The sequence below is a fragment of the Haliotis rubra genome, unplaced genomic scaffold (assembly GCF_003918875.1).
Source record: "Haliotis rubra isolate DU_JTF1 unplaced genomic scaffold, ASM391887v1 Scf610, whole genome shotgun sequence".
NCBI lineage: Eukaryota > Metazoa > Mollusca > Gastropoda > Lepetellida > Haliotidae > Haliotis > Haliotis rubra.
In genome coordinates, this window is record NW_025767314.1 from 384,523 (window position 1) to 400,114 (window position 15,592).

A 15,592-nucleotide genomic window follows, 5' to 3' on the forward strand; every position below is an offset into this window, starting at 1 on the left:
TACACACAAATAATCACACGCAGTTGTGATCTATGAAGGACCATTTTTAAAGTATGTTTTGGATTGAGAGGAACACTCGAATCCTTAGATTCGATAAATGTAGATTGTGGTTCGCTAATGCAATGTGTTTTCCCATATATGCCAACTGTTCAGTGAGTAAATGACATTAGTTTTACGCCGCATTCAGCAATGTTCCAGTTATATGGCGGCGGTCCGTAAATAATCGAGTCTGTACCAAACAATCCAGTGATCTACATGATGAGCACAGATCTACGCAATTTGGATACAATGACATGTCTCAACCAAGTCAGCGAGCTTGACCACGAGGTCGAGTTAGTCGCTTCTTACGACAAGCATGAGTAACTGAAGATCAGTTCTAACCCGGATCTTCACGGCTTCCTTCTGTTGAAGAAATGACACGACTTTTTCCCTTCACACTGGAACATCAAGTACATCGGTTAAAGCATGTCTGAGTTAATGCTGACAGCGGACAGTAAAAGAAAATCATGGGAGATGTATTTTAATGATTAATTAAGTAAACGAGTATATCAACAACATCATTAAAAACTAAGCGTGTACAAATAACAAAACCATTATCCGAAATACGTCCATACGGGGCTAAATGCATGTAACTACAACGAATATATCAATACCAGTGATGCTCCGGGTCTATATGCTCGTCGTAAGAGACGACTAACTGGATCGGGTGGTCAGGCTTGCTGACTTGTTTGACACGCATCATCGTAACCCAGTTGCGTAGATCGATGCTCATGCTGTTGATCACTGGTTGTCATATTCAGTTTCCATTATTTACATATAGCTTGAATATAGCAGAGTACGGCGTTAAACAACAAACAAACAAACAAACAAATGAAATAATTCATCAGATGTAAATTCAAAGAGGAAATTAATTGAAAGGATCTGCCATAGCGTGACTTTGAGTAGTATATCAGACATATCCCCAGTATACTGACATATACAATTTAAAGAATCCCTTACATTTCAACGTTATGTTTTACATCTTTTTTTCCATTTGACGCACGTTTCTCTAGAATCTATTTTAGACTAGTCGAAAGACAATTCTTCTTATACCTCTTTTTTGAGTTATAGAACTTTTTCATTTAACAGCATGAACTTCTGCTATTACTGATAATTCACTCGCTTGCTCATGTTACTGTGGGGACATCTCAGCCATATGAGCATCGTTACGCTCGACTCCAGTATTTGTGTTAAACAGTCTCTAGGTTGCAGATAAATGAATATATAAACGCAGGTTGTAAATAGTTATCAATAATCCAAATGACTATGAGTGCAAAGCGAAAATCATCTTGGTAGATGGGGCCTAAATTATCTATACGAAGTGGAAATCCAGGTGAGCTCGTAACGCCAACATGTTCATTGAACGCCATGAATCTCTGTCAGTACTGATGTGCTGTCACCAGTTAGCTCACGACAAACCTGCAGTTGTACTGGCTTAACTGGGTGACTTCTCAGCCGTATGTACATTGTCAAGCTCAACGCCATTATTTTTGTCTGTGTATTTTGAGGTTATGTCCGCAGATCCTGATTTCAGAGCTCCGAGAAAATCATACTTCGGATGAAGAATTTCCCTTTCGAACAAGAACTTCATCACGTAAGAAACTATTATCAAACCAAGTAACGATACAACAAAGGCGAATGTCCTGAATGGGAACAGTTGTTCTGGCACGTCATGGTCATAAAATGGGTAGAAAATAAATGGAGGGAGATCCAAAAAGCTTTCACCAGCACCGATCCTCAAAACAGTGCCAAGAGTAAATCCCACAATTCCGCCATATCCGTTCGTTGCTGGGAGGAAGAGTGCGCATGTCAGCTGAGGTAACACGATGACGAACACAATGTCCGCGGCCAAGACAAACAGTCCCCACACTGTCCTAACAAATATGGACAGTACGGTGGCTATTATTCCGATCATCAAGATTGATGTTCTTTGTATCCACATCAACTCTTGTTCTGATGCCTGAAATGAATAGGAACATGGAGGGATTAAAGATTTGTGAGTGAGTTTAGTTTTACTACGCACTCAGCAATATTCCAGCTATATGGCGGCGGTCTGTAAATAATCGAGTCTGGACCAGACAATTCAGTGATCAACAGCATGGGCATCGATCTACGCAAATGGGATACGATGACATGCGTCAACCAAGTCAGCGAGCCTGACCACCCGATATCGTTAGTCAATAGTCGCCTTTTTCGACAAGCATGGGTTAGTGAATATCAATTCTAAATCGGATCTTCGCTGGTTTAAAGATTTGTGAATACTTTTGTATATTACTGATGGATTCATTACACTTGATCTGATCAGGATGTGATTATACGTTAAGTATATCGATTTACAGGTTACGATAAAACAGCTGTTCAAATAACCACGTCCTTGTAAAATGTTAATATATTTTGCATAGTTAAGTGCATCTATTGTTCTTTGCAGAAATGCCAACCACACACTAGGTACGGACGCCACAAGTTTGAATATTTATACATATTCTAACGATGTATTATTCCATACTTATGCTCAATAAACTATATATAGTTACACTCCAAAGCTTTGAAAAAATGCCAAGGAATCCATATTGGAATCATTCTTGGTAGTCATTCAACCCCTGATTATTTAGAATATGCGTCACCTACTCAACACAGAGGCAGTTACAACTGAGAGTGAATTCCATAGGTTTTCACAACTAAGATACTTCGTCTTTTCTTCCTGTAACTTCTTTGAGAGGCATTTAGAAGTTAGAGCAGTAAGGAAGGATAACTATGGATGAACAACTTCTTTACAGTGATAGCGACGTTTCGGTGTTGAATCTACCACCGTTATCAAACAAGTGATGAGCAGAATAAGGATAGAGAGACATATATATATACAAGCGTGGGGAGATGTTGCACAATGGGGACTAGGACTGCAATAGCATAGGGAAGTCAGTTAACAATTAACCTGTGTCCTGATCGCCGTTCTGTAGACGTTGTGGGTGAACATGGAGCTGGACCCCAGGATGGAGCTGTCCATGGAAGACATGACTGCTGCTGAGATTGCCCCAAGACCTGATCAAAACACGTTAATACATAAAACACCACATAGAAAATACCAGAACCAGCAAATACAGACTGTATCAAGCAGTTTATAGGCTAGTCACAAATATTTACAGCATAGCAGTTGGGATTGCACCAAGACCTTAACGAAACATAATGAACACATAACATATCCCATTAAAATCAAATTAAATAAACAACTGAAACAACTAATTAACGTTCGCATCAAAACGACGGACCAATATTGCTGTTCTTGTGCACAGATCATAACACACAATTACATCGTTACCCATTTTAGAAGTGAATGACGTAAGCTCAACAATACATATTCATGACGATGCAATAACCTTTTAGTTTTAGACTTTCGGAAACGAAACCATAAAGTTATGGGATTTTCATTGAAATCATGATTTTTTTGTTACACATACACACACTCACTCACGCACGCACGCACGCACGCACGCGCGCACACACACACACACACACACGCACCATATCCGAATTAATTTGTCTGCGGATGTTGAAGTCCCCTCCATATACAAAGAATAAATATTTCTGCCATATTTTTTCTAAACATATATCCTTCCAGAACGGCCATTTAGTTGGTATTCTACACGCTGTTTGAATGTTTGTACCTATGATGGAAACAGCATCTGGCGTGAACTCTTTGAGAACAAGGGGCAGGATCATGCTGCTCATGTTGGCACTCACAGGATCAAGGCCACCGGTCAGACTTGAGTTGGACCAATCTGAAATATATGCAAGAAGGTCGGCAGGGATAAATCTCATATGTAACATATTTTAACAACTTTTGAAAATATTAAAATTCAAAAACGGGTACTGTCCGCATGTTTTAGGAATTTTCGAGTAAGGTTTATTGATTCGTTTGTTTGTTTGTTGTTTGTTTGTTGTTAACTGTACATTCAGCAGTTTTCCAGCTATGTGACGGCGGCCTGTAAATGATCGGGTCTACAGCTGAAAATTCGGTGATTGACATCATGAGCATCGTTCTACGCAACTGGGACGTCATGACAAGTGTCAACCAAGTCAGCGAGTCTGACCACCCAATCCCTTAGTCGCGTTTCACGACAGGCGTGTGTTGCTGAAGGCTATTTCCCCCCCCGATTCTTCACGGGTATAGTTTTCATACCGGCAGCTGTGCTGAGAGCACCGATAAGGAATGGGGGAACAGCTAGGATCAGAGCTCCCATCCCGGCCAGAACAGAGAGCACCTGGGCCTGTTTTACACTCCGGACTGACAACACACGCTGGAAGTACGATTGCCAGGGAATAGTGCCGAATATCTGCAACACAGGAGATGCAATGGTCTTTTATTGCAAATATGTAGAAATACATCAGTATGATCATATTACAGTCACTCATAATAATACCAAGGAATACAATGACGCATCACCAGCATATGTTTTCTTCACACAAATTTAGACCAAAATATGCCCAATTGAGTTTTTACACAGTTGTATACTTTTAAGTTATTTTGGTAAAAGGCTGCTTAAAATAGTTAATATACCATCATCAAGATTCCTCAGAAATTGTTTTCACTTGGCATCGTGAATACAAATTTGTTGTACAAATGTGGATATTGATACATTTGGATGCAGGAAAATGTAGACAAGAGTAATATTTTAAACGGACCCGGAAAGACATGTACATCCATGCTTACTGCCATCTAATTTGTTCATCCTGAGGTTGCCATTGACACGGACAGAAATGACATGGAGTCTGTAAATATTGCTTAGTTGAAGGATCCTATCACGTCCTTACTTACATGACCACCGTATAATGGACTCCGAGAAAATGCTTTAAGGGATATTTCTGTCACAAACTAAATGGTAGAAATGTCGACAATAAATTACAGATGATTTTAACAAGACTGTTAAACTTTATCTACGTGCATATTCCATGCCATGAATTTAAGAAATGTAATAAGTCGTAACGCACCCTAGATCATTTACTACAGGCCTATTGCCTCATCAGCATTATCAGTTGAGACTAACTTATCATGATACTTGCTCTTATGAAAGATGCATAAATAATATCGGACGTGTAATGATTTGCAGATCTCGAATCAGACTCATTCAGAAACCGCGAAGGAAAGCAAAGATATTGGAACACTGCCTGCAAAAATTTTGCAAAATGGTCGAGTATGAGGAACAGACAATAATATGTATTGTTCGTAAAGATTTTGGGGAAATAAAAACCACTGACTGTTATGACATGTTCACACATTCCGGGTCGAGTAAACATAACGGAATAATATAACGTCTCACCTTTTGATGGAGTCAGTTATGATTATATACACACCTATAAGTTTATGTATATAGATGAATATGTAGATAATATATTAAGTATGTATCCCTATCAAGAGTTGATCAATATCGATTTGATGTAACTGCCCTACAAGAGTGAGTGAGTTTAGTTTTATGCCGCTCTCAGCAATATTCCAGCTATATGGCGGCGGTCTGTAAATAATCAGGTCCGGACCAGACAATCCAATGATCAACAGCATGAGCATCGATCCTGCAAGAACACTTCATCTCCACCTGTATAAATGTTTCGGTTCGACCCAATACAAGTAAACTGTTTGCTTCGTGATGTTGGTTTTTCTTGTCAGAGCTGCATCTTGACAAATACGCCCAAATACTGTACAATAGTATACATGTTGTACGTACCATAGCAAGGGCAAGGTCAACCCAGGCCACAGCATGTCGGCCATCCAGGGAGCCAAGCCACATGTCTGACGTTGTGCTGACGTCACCCACACGATCGTCCGTCACCACGAATGGAATTGCAAGCACCTGCAATATCACTAAAATACGTTATGGACACCAGCTTCTTTATTTTGAGGAGCATGACGCTTCAGAGTATAGTCTTACCCCTTTATCAGGTAAATGACTACACTTTTTCCATCAACATTATTCCTAGACCCAAAGCACTCGATTGTTGAGGTAAAAAATACAAACCGGTGGTGATATACTGATTTGTGAACACTAAGGCGCAGGAAAGCCTTTCCTGTGAAATAAATCATCCATACCAGGCCGACGGTGATCAGAATTAGTTGTACTATGTCAGTATATGCAACTGAAATCATCTGACCAATCATGGTGTAGATAACAGTGATACTGGCAGACACCACAATGGCCGCCTCAACGTTGATGGCGAGTATTATACTCAGGCTTGTTCCTGCAAAAGAAAACAAATTGTTAAAGCAGAATATCTTATTGACGCGACTTAAAAGAAGAGTATCTATTCGACTTTCACAAATTTCAAAGCGTTTATTTGTGTTATCCACAATGCAAGGATAAACCAAACTACTGTCCAAACGAAGGGCACCGAAAGTGGATCATGAACAATGTGAACGTTCATTAATATATATTTATTAAGTCAAATATGTTTCTTGTATGGCATATGTCTCAGATGTGTCCATGCTAGTTTAATAGATACAATTGTTAACTTTTTTTTACCTAAATCAATAGTTCAACGTTGGTGTTAGTTTTGTATTTTCGTGGCCGTCTGACTCTCAGAGTGCATGGTAAGTGCGATGGGTTTTGATACAGGTCACAGCGGCGTTTAACCCATATCAATAACCTTTGTATCGTTTCTGTATGTTAAAGTTCATTAAACTTCGCAAGATTCTTACCTAGTGCATTGAGGATGGACGCTGTCCAGAAGACGTCTCCGCAAAGCGAAGCCAGGTACACGAGGCACGTGACCACGCGGCCATAACACTCTTCAATTGGCTGTAACATTGTGACGTACTTCCTTTCACGCATGCGTCCCGCATATATTATGCCCCCTTGTAATTGGAAAAGAAGGCAATGTTATTAAAAGTCGGAAAACAGGTGAATAAATAGTTTGGAAAAAAGGTTATGATGAACGTGTGTGAAGTTTTACACTATTTTGGACAACAGGCCAGTAACATAACATGCAAACATAAAAGAGTGGTTTCATTGCTCAAATTTTTGACAGAATATACTGTGAACGTATTGTCATACTATAGTTTATCCAGGCGTCTTAATTCTTATTGTTTATTCTGCTAGTGAAAGGTTTATGGTTTCTCGAGTATCTGATCCGGATAATGATTGTTACAACCCGGAAAAGAAAGATTGTTCCCATGTTTTAGCTTTTGTTATCTACAAAGCGGGGTTAAACCCAACTCGCTTGCTCACTAACAGATTAACCACACATTTTCACTGAAAAAGGACACTACAGTGAGTGTGGGAGTTTAGTTTTAGGCCGTTTTTAGCAATATTCCAGCAATATCACTGCAGCGGGCACCAGAAATGGGTTTCACACATTGTACCCATGTGGGGAATCGAACCCAGGCTTCCGGCGTGACGAGCAAACGCTTTAACCACTAGGCTACCCCACCTCCCCAGGACACTACAGAAGCTGGTTAGAGTAACTATTGCTGAGTGAGCTCACCTATAAAGAGACCCACAAAGATAGCCATGGGGGAGATCGTCCAAGCAAGGCCACCAGTAGCTATAGACTCCGCTGTCCCATTTATAAAACCACCCCCAACAGTAGTAGCTGGAAAACAATTGTCATTTTGTAAGCATAACCATTGTTACGTTTTGGGGTTGTTGTTTTTGTGGGGACAGTTTTGTTTGAAATCTCTATTGCGGATTTGACCTTATGTTCATCGATGTCAATTTTACATTCTCCTCCTTATGAAGGAGGGGATGCACTGTTTCTATTCGCATATCAACAGGATTTGGTATCTCTGCAACCTACTGCACAGATGGTCACCAGAAGGGATATATAACCTTAAGTACAAAAGAAACGCTACCAACAAAAAAATTATAAAATATGAATTACTAAAAAAAAATTTTAGTTTCCAGGTACAGGAACTATATCACCCGAACACATCTTAGGTGTTTACAAACAAAAATTGGAACAGAATCCTTGCTTTGTACACTTCCAAACAAAAACATGAAATGCACGTTTTTAGTCATTAAAATACAATTTTCGTTCGACTGGGGTATAAATTCGATGCAGAAGGCAAGCACAGCATCATTGTCTCAAAACGACACCAGAAGAATGCCGAGATTGACAGCGCAGCAGCGAGAAAGAGCATTGGGAATGTTGGAGATGGGCGCCACTCACGACCACGTCGCTCAAACCCTCGGATGTCACCGCGTAACAGTGTCAGACTCGTCCAACGATATCGACAGACTGGCCAGACTACTGATAGACCCAGAACTGGCCGACCCAGGGTTACAACACCACGCGAGGACCGGTACCTGCGCACATTGCACTTGCGCAACCGTTTCCTGACGGTGACGTCATCGGCGGCGTTGGCGTTAGGTCGTCGTGTCAGTCGACACACAGTGACCAGGCGGCTTAGAGCTTTTGGCATCAGGGCTTACAGACCTTTCCGGGGACAGCGGCTGACCCAGGCACATCGACAGAGACGACTGGAGTGGGTACGGCGAGTACGACGATGGCAGCGACGTCAATGGCAGCGAGTGCTCTTTAGCGACGAGAGCAGATTTCTCTTGTACCGAAACGATGGCAGGGCACGGGTTTATCGTCGTACTGGAGAACGACAGGCCGCCTGTTGCGTTCAGGAGGTCGTTCCCTATGGAATGGGAAGTGTGATGGTGTGGGGAGGCATTTGTGGAGAACAAAAGACGCCACTGGTCATCGTCAATGGCAACCTGACGGCCAGACGGTATATCTTCGCCCCACAGTACTGCCATTTATGCGCAATCGCCAACAGGGCATCCTGCTTCAGCATGACAATGCAAGACCCCATGTGGCAAGAATTACACAGAACTTCCTTCAAGCAAACAACGTTAATGTTCTTCCGTGGCCAGCATGCTCCCCTGACATGTCACCAATCGAGCACTTGTGGGACGCTCTTGATCGTCGTGTTCGGCGCCGTCAACATCCCCCCAACAAACCGTCAAGAACTCGCTGACACCCTCCAAGAAGAATGGCGGAACATTCCACCTGCTGACGTCAGACGACTGACGTCATCAATGCGTAGAAGGGTCTATGCATGTCTTGAGGCGCGAGGAGGCCATACTCGCTACTAGAGTTCACCATAGTCATTGCTATAGACTTTTCTTTAGCAGAAGTTTATGTGTAAAAAAATGAAAATGAAATTGCTGAAGTGTCGTTAAAAGAATCCTCTGTAACATTGGTACCATATCGTTATTTATAATTGTTGACAATCATCAAAAAAACTTTTTATGTCAGTCGTCTCAATAAACTTTATTGCATGTTTCTAGTGTTTGTGGTTTCTTCACAGGGTAATTTTGAAAAGTTGGTAGCGTTTCTTTTGTACTTGAGTTTATTTCAGAGCATTATGAATTGGTGGATTTGTTAGAAAGAGAACAAGAACAAGTTCAGGTTTTGTCGACACCCGGTGTACCAAAAGGAAGCCCAGCGACTCATTAATTATTGAAATGCCACACTAGCAAAATATCATATGCTCAAAACAATTTTTTTTATTAGATATCGTTATACTGCTTCGTGGTTTCATTGTTGCAAAGTTGAAATATATATCTCCTCACCTATCATGGTGAAGATACCAACGACACCATAAAGTTGACGACCAGCAACTGACGCCATTTCAGATTTATTTCCCTCCTCTATTTTTACACATTTGGCTGCAATGATTCCGACCACCAAAATGATGACGTAGAACACAATCAGTACGACCAGACCCGCTACGTTGATCTCCATCTTGAAACTACCCGAGCTGAAATTTGAATGTGTTCTAAGGTTATTGCGTCATCGTCAGTGAGATGTTGTGATGTAACAATATCAACATACGAGAATGACAGACATACAAAAGAGGCTTCACGCATCTTACCACTTACAACAAAGGTATGCAGGCCTTCGGCATGACAAGCTAACGCCGTCACCAAACAGCTGAGGTAGCAAGTGTTAGAGTTAAATATAAGGTAAAGTTAAATTAACTTTTTTTGTTTGATAACGCACTTGGCAACATACACGCTTTGTGACTGCCGCCTGTGAATAATCGAGCTTGTACCAGCCAAACTGGTGATTATTACAAGTCTTCGGATATGTAAACCCGATCTATTTAACAGCCGCTTACGACAAGCACTGATTACCTGTGACCAACTCTCAAACAGAATCCGCTGTATCCATGAATTTAAAAAATAATGCACATGCCCTTCGCATTACTTTCACTCTGAAATAATTACTTTCACTTTCCTTTGATTTCTGTCTACAGAAAGAATTCGGGCGAGCCCTCAAAAGGGAGACGAGGTAACTGGCTGATTAATGGGCAGTTTCTCGTCGTTCAAACACCACTTCAGTTTTTTAAAAACACCTCAAGGAAATTCCCAGTCATGATTAGTTAAAGCGTTCGCTCGTCACGCCTAAGACCCGGGTTTGATTCCCCACATGGGTACAATGCGTGAAGCCCATGTCTGGTGTCCCCCGCCGTGATATTGCTGGAAAATTGCTAAAAGCGGCGTAAAACCATACCCACTCACTCACTCAATCCTACGCGTAGCCTAAGCTCAGTATATGCTTGTGATGGTAGCTGATCGCAGATTGCATATCTTTTTATGAAATCATTACTCAATTAATAATTTTGAGAATTTTGAGCAAAAACGCCGATTTCGTGCAATCAGTTTCTTTCATGATCTTCGTGTGAACACCTGTCTTGTGTTGAAGTTGTAGTAAAAAGATGCACTGAGGCCAAGTAAACCTATGTGAGTATAGAGCCTGGCGTTTATCTTTGAATGTATGTGTGCCTGTACATGAATGTAATGTGGTTATTTAGGAGTCACGGTCGGCCGACTCCCCACTCCTTGACTTAGCGACCTTTCACGGACAAGGTCAGTGTGGAGCCTGAGCTTACATCCTCCCTGACAACGTGGAACGGCCATAATTAGTAGATAACTGTAGTAGTGTCCACTGGCACCCCAACGCAGTTACGACGATATTCTATATGAAAACATGGAAGCCGTTATGTAAACAAACCCACTTGTGCGGACTTGAGTCTCTCCCACGATGCATGGCCCTATATCTATCAACACCTTCAACTCATGCAACCCACTTCTGTTATCTTTTTACAGTGTAATGTCAAAGTGACAATAAAAACTGTGATTTTTTTTGACGATCGCCTACCGTCATGACTAAACTACTCGAGATTATTTTTGTAAAAAGTAATTCAATCCTTCTGCGCATTCTGATTGGTTTGTCGTATTTTCGCACATAACTTTCATCGATATGAATCTTTGAGTTAGTCCAGTCTTCATTCAATTTACGGAATGTACATATTGGGGTTTGGCTCCCATCCGGAATTCGGACCTTCACTCAGACTAAGCTTATCGCCAGCACACAAAGTCAGCGATCTAACCCACTCAACCACCTTGGCTTCCACGAAAGGATCTCTGACGCCTGGTTGTTTACATCGTGTACCCGTCTGACAAGTGCTCCCATACCCCGACACCCCACAGCCCCGCAGCAACATTTACGTCATGCCGCGGCGGGTTGTAAACAAACCCAATTGACTACAACGTACCACAAAGCTTATCTGAGGGTTGACATTTGTGTATATAATCTCCGAATTTTATGACATATTTAATCCTCCAGGAAATCATTACGTAAGTCACTATGCTATAACCCCCATATGCACACAAGGTGTTGACCTTGGTGCCTTGACCTTGACCGATAGAAGGTTATAAACCTTGAATCATAATGCAGTTTCAAGCGGTCCTCGGAGCAAGATAGCTTGTCGTGAAACTGCGTTACAGGAGGAGTGATAAATCGCTAACCTGTCAGGTCGTACGTACCTGTCCCAGCTCTCCTTGTATGTCGTCGTATCACGGACCTGTTTGTTGAAATCAGCGACCTTGCTGTTCATACGATGTGTTGTTGACAGCCCTTCACACCGCGTGGTTGGGACAAGTGCAGCAACAATACCAGCACCTGGGATTTAACAAAATGCCTGAGAAAAGGAGTGAGGGTCCCGAGGATCAAAGTCATTCGTCTGTCGCCTTTCTTGCTCTAAACCACAACAGAAACACGAGATGGATTGCTGTATCGCGTTGGGGACACACAGAGAGTTGTGGAGAGAAAGAGCGTGTTGTGGACAGGGGTAGAGAGTGTTGTGGAGAGAAATAGCGTGTTGTGGACAGGGTTAGTGTGTGTTGTGGAGAGAAAGAGTGTGTTGTGGACAGGGGTAGGGTGTGTTGTGGAGAGAAAGAGTGTGTTGTGGACAGGGGGAGTGTGTGTTGTGGAGAGAAAGAGTGTGTTGTGGACAGGGGGAGTGTGTGTTGTGGAGAGAAAGAGTGTGTTGTGGACAGGGGGAGTGTGTGTTGTGGAGAGAAAGAGTGTGTTGTGGACAGGGGTAGGGTGTGTTGTGGAGAGAAAGAGTGTGTTGTGGACAGGGGGAGTTTGTGTTGTGGAGAGAAAGAGCGTGTTGTGGTCAGGGGGAGTGTGTTTTGGAGAGAAAGAGCGTGTTGTGGACAGCGGGAGCGTGTGTTGTGGAGAGAAAAAGTGTGTTGTGGACAGGGGGAGTGTGTTTTGTGGAGAGAAGGAGTGTGTTGTGGACAGGGTTAGTGTGTGTTGTGGAAAGGAAGAGTGTGTGTTGTGACACAGGGAGTGTGTTGTGGACAGGGGTAGGGTGTTTTGTGAAGAGATTGCGAGAGAGGGGAGAGTTCGCTGGTTTTGAGCCTCAATGTTTTGCCATGACCAAGTGGCGCGTGACTTTCTCTTTCACTTGCCCGACCCTGCTGTGTAATCGAAAAGTTCGTGTAGTCTGTGTATATGATAATGTCTGTATACACATGTTGAACACAAAAGGTCAGGGTCCTACTTGTTGCTTCAGCTCAGTATATGCTTGTGGTGGTGTTACCATAGCCCGATGACCAGGGTCGTTGCTTGTAGTAACCTTAAAGTTATATTTAATTAACAAGCCCTCAACAGCTATTCCATGTCCACGTGTGTACAGCCTTAAAGCAGCAACAAAATCAAAACACTGACTAGCTTCAGCAGTTCTACCTACCCCAGACAGACGCACAAAATGTTCCCCGCTTAAACTTCTTTGTAGTCACATTCAGCATACATTTCAAATATTGAAATACAATAATTACTAGATGAATGTACATTTTAGAAACACAAAAATCATACGCAAAATCACCCAGATGATTCAGCCTGTACTGAAGGCTACGAAAACTAAATGAGTCTTATTGACGTAGTAGAGCCTGTTTTGTTTGTTTGATTGTTTAACGCCCCATTCAGCAATATTTCAGCTATATGGCGGGGTTTGTAAATATTCGATTCGATATAAATCTTGCATATGGCTGCCTGCGACGTTAAATAGAAAAATTTAATGTGAACGTTGATGCTTCGAAATACAAATCCGTGTTGGCGTGCATACGTATGCGTGCGTGCGTGTTGGTCGGTGGGGTAATGTATTTTTATATGCCACCGGCAGTAAAACTGGTTTTGGTACGTGTTGATTACCGATTTGAAACAATAGGTTAACGAGAAATTAGTCCGTAAAAGAAGTTTATCAATCGATACTCAAATTTAATCAAAGCAAAGAAATTATAATGGCAGTGTCAATAGAGCTGAATGGCAGTGCAATAAAAATGGCATTAAACTATACTATTTGAAATACGTAGTGGTGATATTATATGTGAGCAAATTTGTATGATTGTATTTTTCTTTATGAAATGATTCATGTTAACTTGGCACTACTAACGTAACAACATCCTGGAGGTACACGTGGTGTCATTTGTGTGTCGACATGGGCGACGCCGTTCAGCGTGACAACCTCCTGGGGTTACACGTGGTGTCATTTGTGTGTCGACATGGGCGACGCCGTTCAGCGTGACAACCTCCTGGGGTTACACGTGGTGTCATTTGTGTGTCGACATGGGCGACGCCGTTCAGCGTGACAACATCCTGGGGTTATACGTGGTGTCATTTGTGTGTCGACATGGGCGACGCCGTTCAGCGTGACAACCTCCTGGGGTTATACGTGGTGTCATTTGTGTGACGACATGGACGACGTCGTTCAGCGTGACAACCTCCTGGGGTTATACGTGGTGTCATTTGTGTGTCGACATGCACGACGTCGTTCAGCGTGACAACATCCTGGGGTTACACGTGGTGTCATTTGTGTGTCGACATGGACGACGTCGTTCAGCGTGACAACATCCTGGAGGTACACGTGGTGTCATTTGTGTGTCGACATGGGCGACGACGTTAGGTGTGACAACATCCTGGGGTTATACGTGGTGTCATTTGTGTGACGACATGGACGACGTCGTTCAGCTTGACAACACCCTGGAGATACACGTGGTGTCATTTGTGTGACGACATGGACGACTTCGTTCAGCGTGACAACATCCTGGAGGTACACGTGGTGTCATTTGTGTGTTAACATGAATGACGTCGTTCAGCGTGACAACATCCTGGAGGTACACGTGGTGTCGTTTGTGTGTGGACATGGACGACGTCATTCAGTGTGACAACATCCTGGGGTTACACGTGGTGTCATTTGTGCGTGGACATGGATGACATCGTTCAGTGTGACAACACCCTGGAGACACACGTGGTGTCATTTGTGTGTGGACATGGATGACATCGTTCAGTGTGACAACACCCTGGAGACACACGTGGTGTCATTTGTGTGTGGACATGGACGACGTCGTTCAGCGTGACAACATCCCGGAGGTACACGTGGTGTCGTTTGTGTGTCGACATGGACGACATCGTTCAGCGTGACAACATCCTGGAGGTACACGTGGTGTCGTTTTTGTGTTGACATGGGCGACGTCGTTCAGCGTGACAACATCCTGGAGACACACGAGATCTATCTATCAGATTTCATATCTACTATCAGATTTCAGGTTTCTAAATCTGCGAAAGCTGTTTTGTAGAAAGTCGAGAAAAAATCGTAGAATGAAAGTGATAATAAATTATTCAAATGAATAATAGTGCTGGCTTTTACACACGTATGCATTGATTTTAACATTTCATCATCTTTTAAATGCTTGCATCCTGCATGGCGACTTATTCAGTTCTAGCAGATTGTGAATGACTATTACATTTCAGTGTAAACACAATGTAGGACTACGAACTATGTGCCCGCCTTATGCTTAAAATAGAATCTACTTTGGAATTGACTAAATAGTATGATATTATGGGGATTGCGGATGTCGTGGCTTGGATTATTTGTATGTTGATGGAAACACACTCATATGGATACTTTCCTTAAACAGTCATATTTGCTTATAATGCAACTCTACAAGCATTACATTATTTACGTAATTTAACATACACTAAACGCCAAAAGAAACGTTACCCTCCTTCCTTAATGACGGGGGTACCTATCTTCAGCTGGCGTTGCGATGCGTGGACGTCCACTTCTTCGTCTGTCTACAGGGACCCCAGTCTGTCTGAAGCCCTGAATAAGTCTTATAACCGTGATACGATGGCATCCGAGGCAGCAGCATTGTATGTCGACTCCATCTGCAACATTACAATGGCTCTTTCTCTCTCTTCA

The 15,592-nt window shown here is 42.4% G+C and overlaps 1 protein-coding gene across 1 annotated transcript; it reads right to left on the minus strand.

The window, feature by feature from the left end:
- Positions 1-867: 867 nt before the first annotated feature.
- LOC124255875 (high-affinity choline transporter 1-like) lies at positions 868-12,118 on the minus strand. Its single transcript, XM_046689818.1, has 10 exons — positions 11,868-12,118; positions 9,609-9,796; positions 7,510-7,617; positions 6,725-6,880; positions 6,119-6,267; positions 5,757-5,882; positions 4,217-4,370; positions 3,702-3,815; positions 2,972-3,078; positions 868-1,999 (listed from the first exon to the last, which is right to left on the minus strand). Exons 1-10 carry the CDS (start codon positions 11,936-11,938, stop codon positions 1,475-1,477), a joined length of 1,698 nt encoding a protein of 565 aa, XP_046545774.1. The 5' UTR covers positions 11,939-12,118; the 3' UTR covers positions 868-1,474.
- Positions 12,119-15,592: the final 3,474 nt, after the last annotated feature.

Excerpts from the sequence above, each read along its gene's own strand:
- LOC124255875 (XM_046689818.1), bottom strand. The coding sequence starts at position 11,938 with ATGAACAGCAAGGTCGCTGATTTCAACAAACAGGTCCGTGATACGACG. Across the intron at positions 9,797-11,867 it reads TACAAGGAGAGCTGGGACAG|CTCGGGTAGTTTCAAGATGG; the intron begins GTACGTACGACC and ends TTCAAATTTCAG. Across the intron at positions 2,000-2,971 it reads GAACGGCGATCAGGACACAG|GCATCAGAACAAGAGTTGAT; the intron begins GTTAATTGTTAA and ends TATTCATTTCAG.